Source organism: Perkinsus marinus, assembly GCF_000006405.1.
Source record: "Perkinsus marinus ATCC 50983 genomic scaffold scf_1104296959926, whole genome shotgun sequence".
Taxonomy (NCBI): Eukaryota; Perkinsozoa; order Perkinsida; family Perkinsidae; genus Perkinsus; species Perkinsus marinus.
In genome coordinates, this window is record NW_003206252.1 from 1 (window position 1) to 1,070 (window position 1,070).

At 51.8% G+C, this 1,070-nt stretch overlaps 1 protein-coding gene across 1 annotated transcript; it reads right to left on the reverse strand.

The window, feature by feature from the left end:
- Positions 1-189: 189 nt before the first annotated feature.
- Positions 190-936, reverse strand: Pmar_PMAR000351 (hypothetical protein; the record flags this gene model as incomplete). The annotated part of the gene is made up of 4 exons (XM_002772921.1): positions 190-367; positions 420-569; positions 621-854; positions 904-936. Coding segments are annotated over 4 exons (595 nt in total), but the record flags the coding sequence as incomplete, so codon positions are not given.
- Between the last annotated feature and the right edge of the window lie 134 nt (positions 937-1,070).

Consider the following 1,070-nt stretch of genomic DNA (forward strand, 5'->3'; position numbering starts at 1 on the left):
TGACCTTCCCACTCGACAAAGCACCGAGTTCGCCATTCTCCAGGATGAATATATCATCAATGATGGAGTTAGCGAGACCACACTTACGAGTGACTGCAGAGCTTAGGAGTCTCGAGCCCAACAAATCAGCTGTGTAGATCTCACTACCAGGACGACAAGCAATAGACGTGGGGGAGTAGAAGGTAGCACTATCAAGCAGAGCTGGAGTGCCGTAGGACACCGGTGAGGCCACCAAATGACGGTTAATGCCCTCTCTCACAGCAGCGTTACGATCACCAGTGGTATCTATCTTCGCCACTTCCAGAGCTGTGTCCACTATCGCTCCACACCAGCAGAAGAGAGAAACCAGACTGCCAAAGTTGGTCATCTGACAGGAAAGCAGCAACATTGTACACAATGCCCTCAACGACTAGCCCTACCCTCAAGGGCATCCTAGACCGTGCCTCATTGAAGCGGTTATCCTCGAGTAAGTGGAAGCCCTTAGTTTTCTGGACCTCCTTATAGGCCTTCACCTTCTGCTCATACGTATCGAGCTCCTCCGGAATCAAGGAGAGGCCGCGAGCTCGACTCTGATGATACCAACAATACCACCAAAACGCCCCATTCTACTACTGAACTACCTGCAATGCTTCATCCGGCATCTCCCACTGGACCTCGCCAGTCTCACAGTTGAGATGATAAGGCATAGTCTGACCGTCCTCATCGACGTACTCCAATCTAATCCAACCCTCTCTAGGCTGGAATGGAGTACCAGGGGTACAGTCACCTCGGCCCTGCTCAGCTCGGACGGCACCCGCTAGGGCCTTTCGTTGGGTCACGAACTCGCTCTTCAAATGCTCCAGCTCCCGAAGCTCCTGCAATAGAACAATTAAGCTCTCGGTAATCCACAGACAGAGCCGTTACACTATCGCTGAGGTGCTTCTGCTCCTTTTCCATTTCCCAATGCCTGAAGAGCCTTCCCAAACTTCGTTCAGTCGCCGTGCACTGCTTTCGAAGTTCCTCAGAGATGTCAGGATGATATCCCTTCTTAGGATTCTCGAAAGTTGATCTTGTCGCTGACCGGACCATAG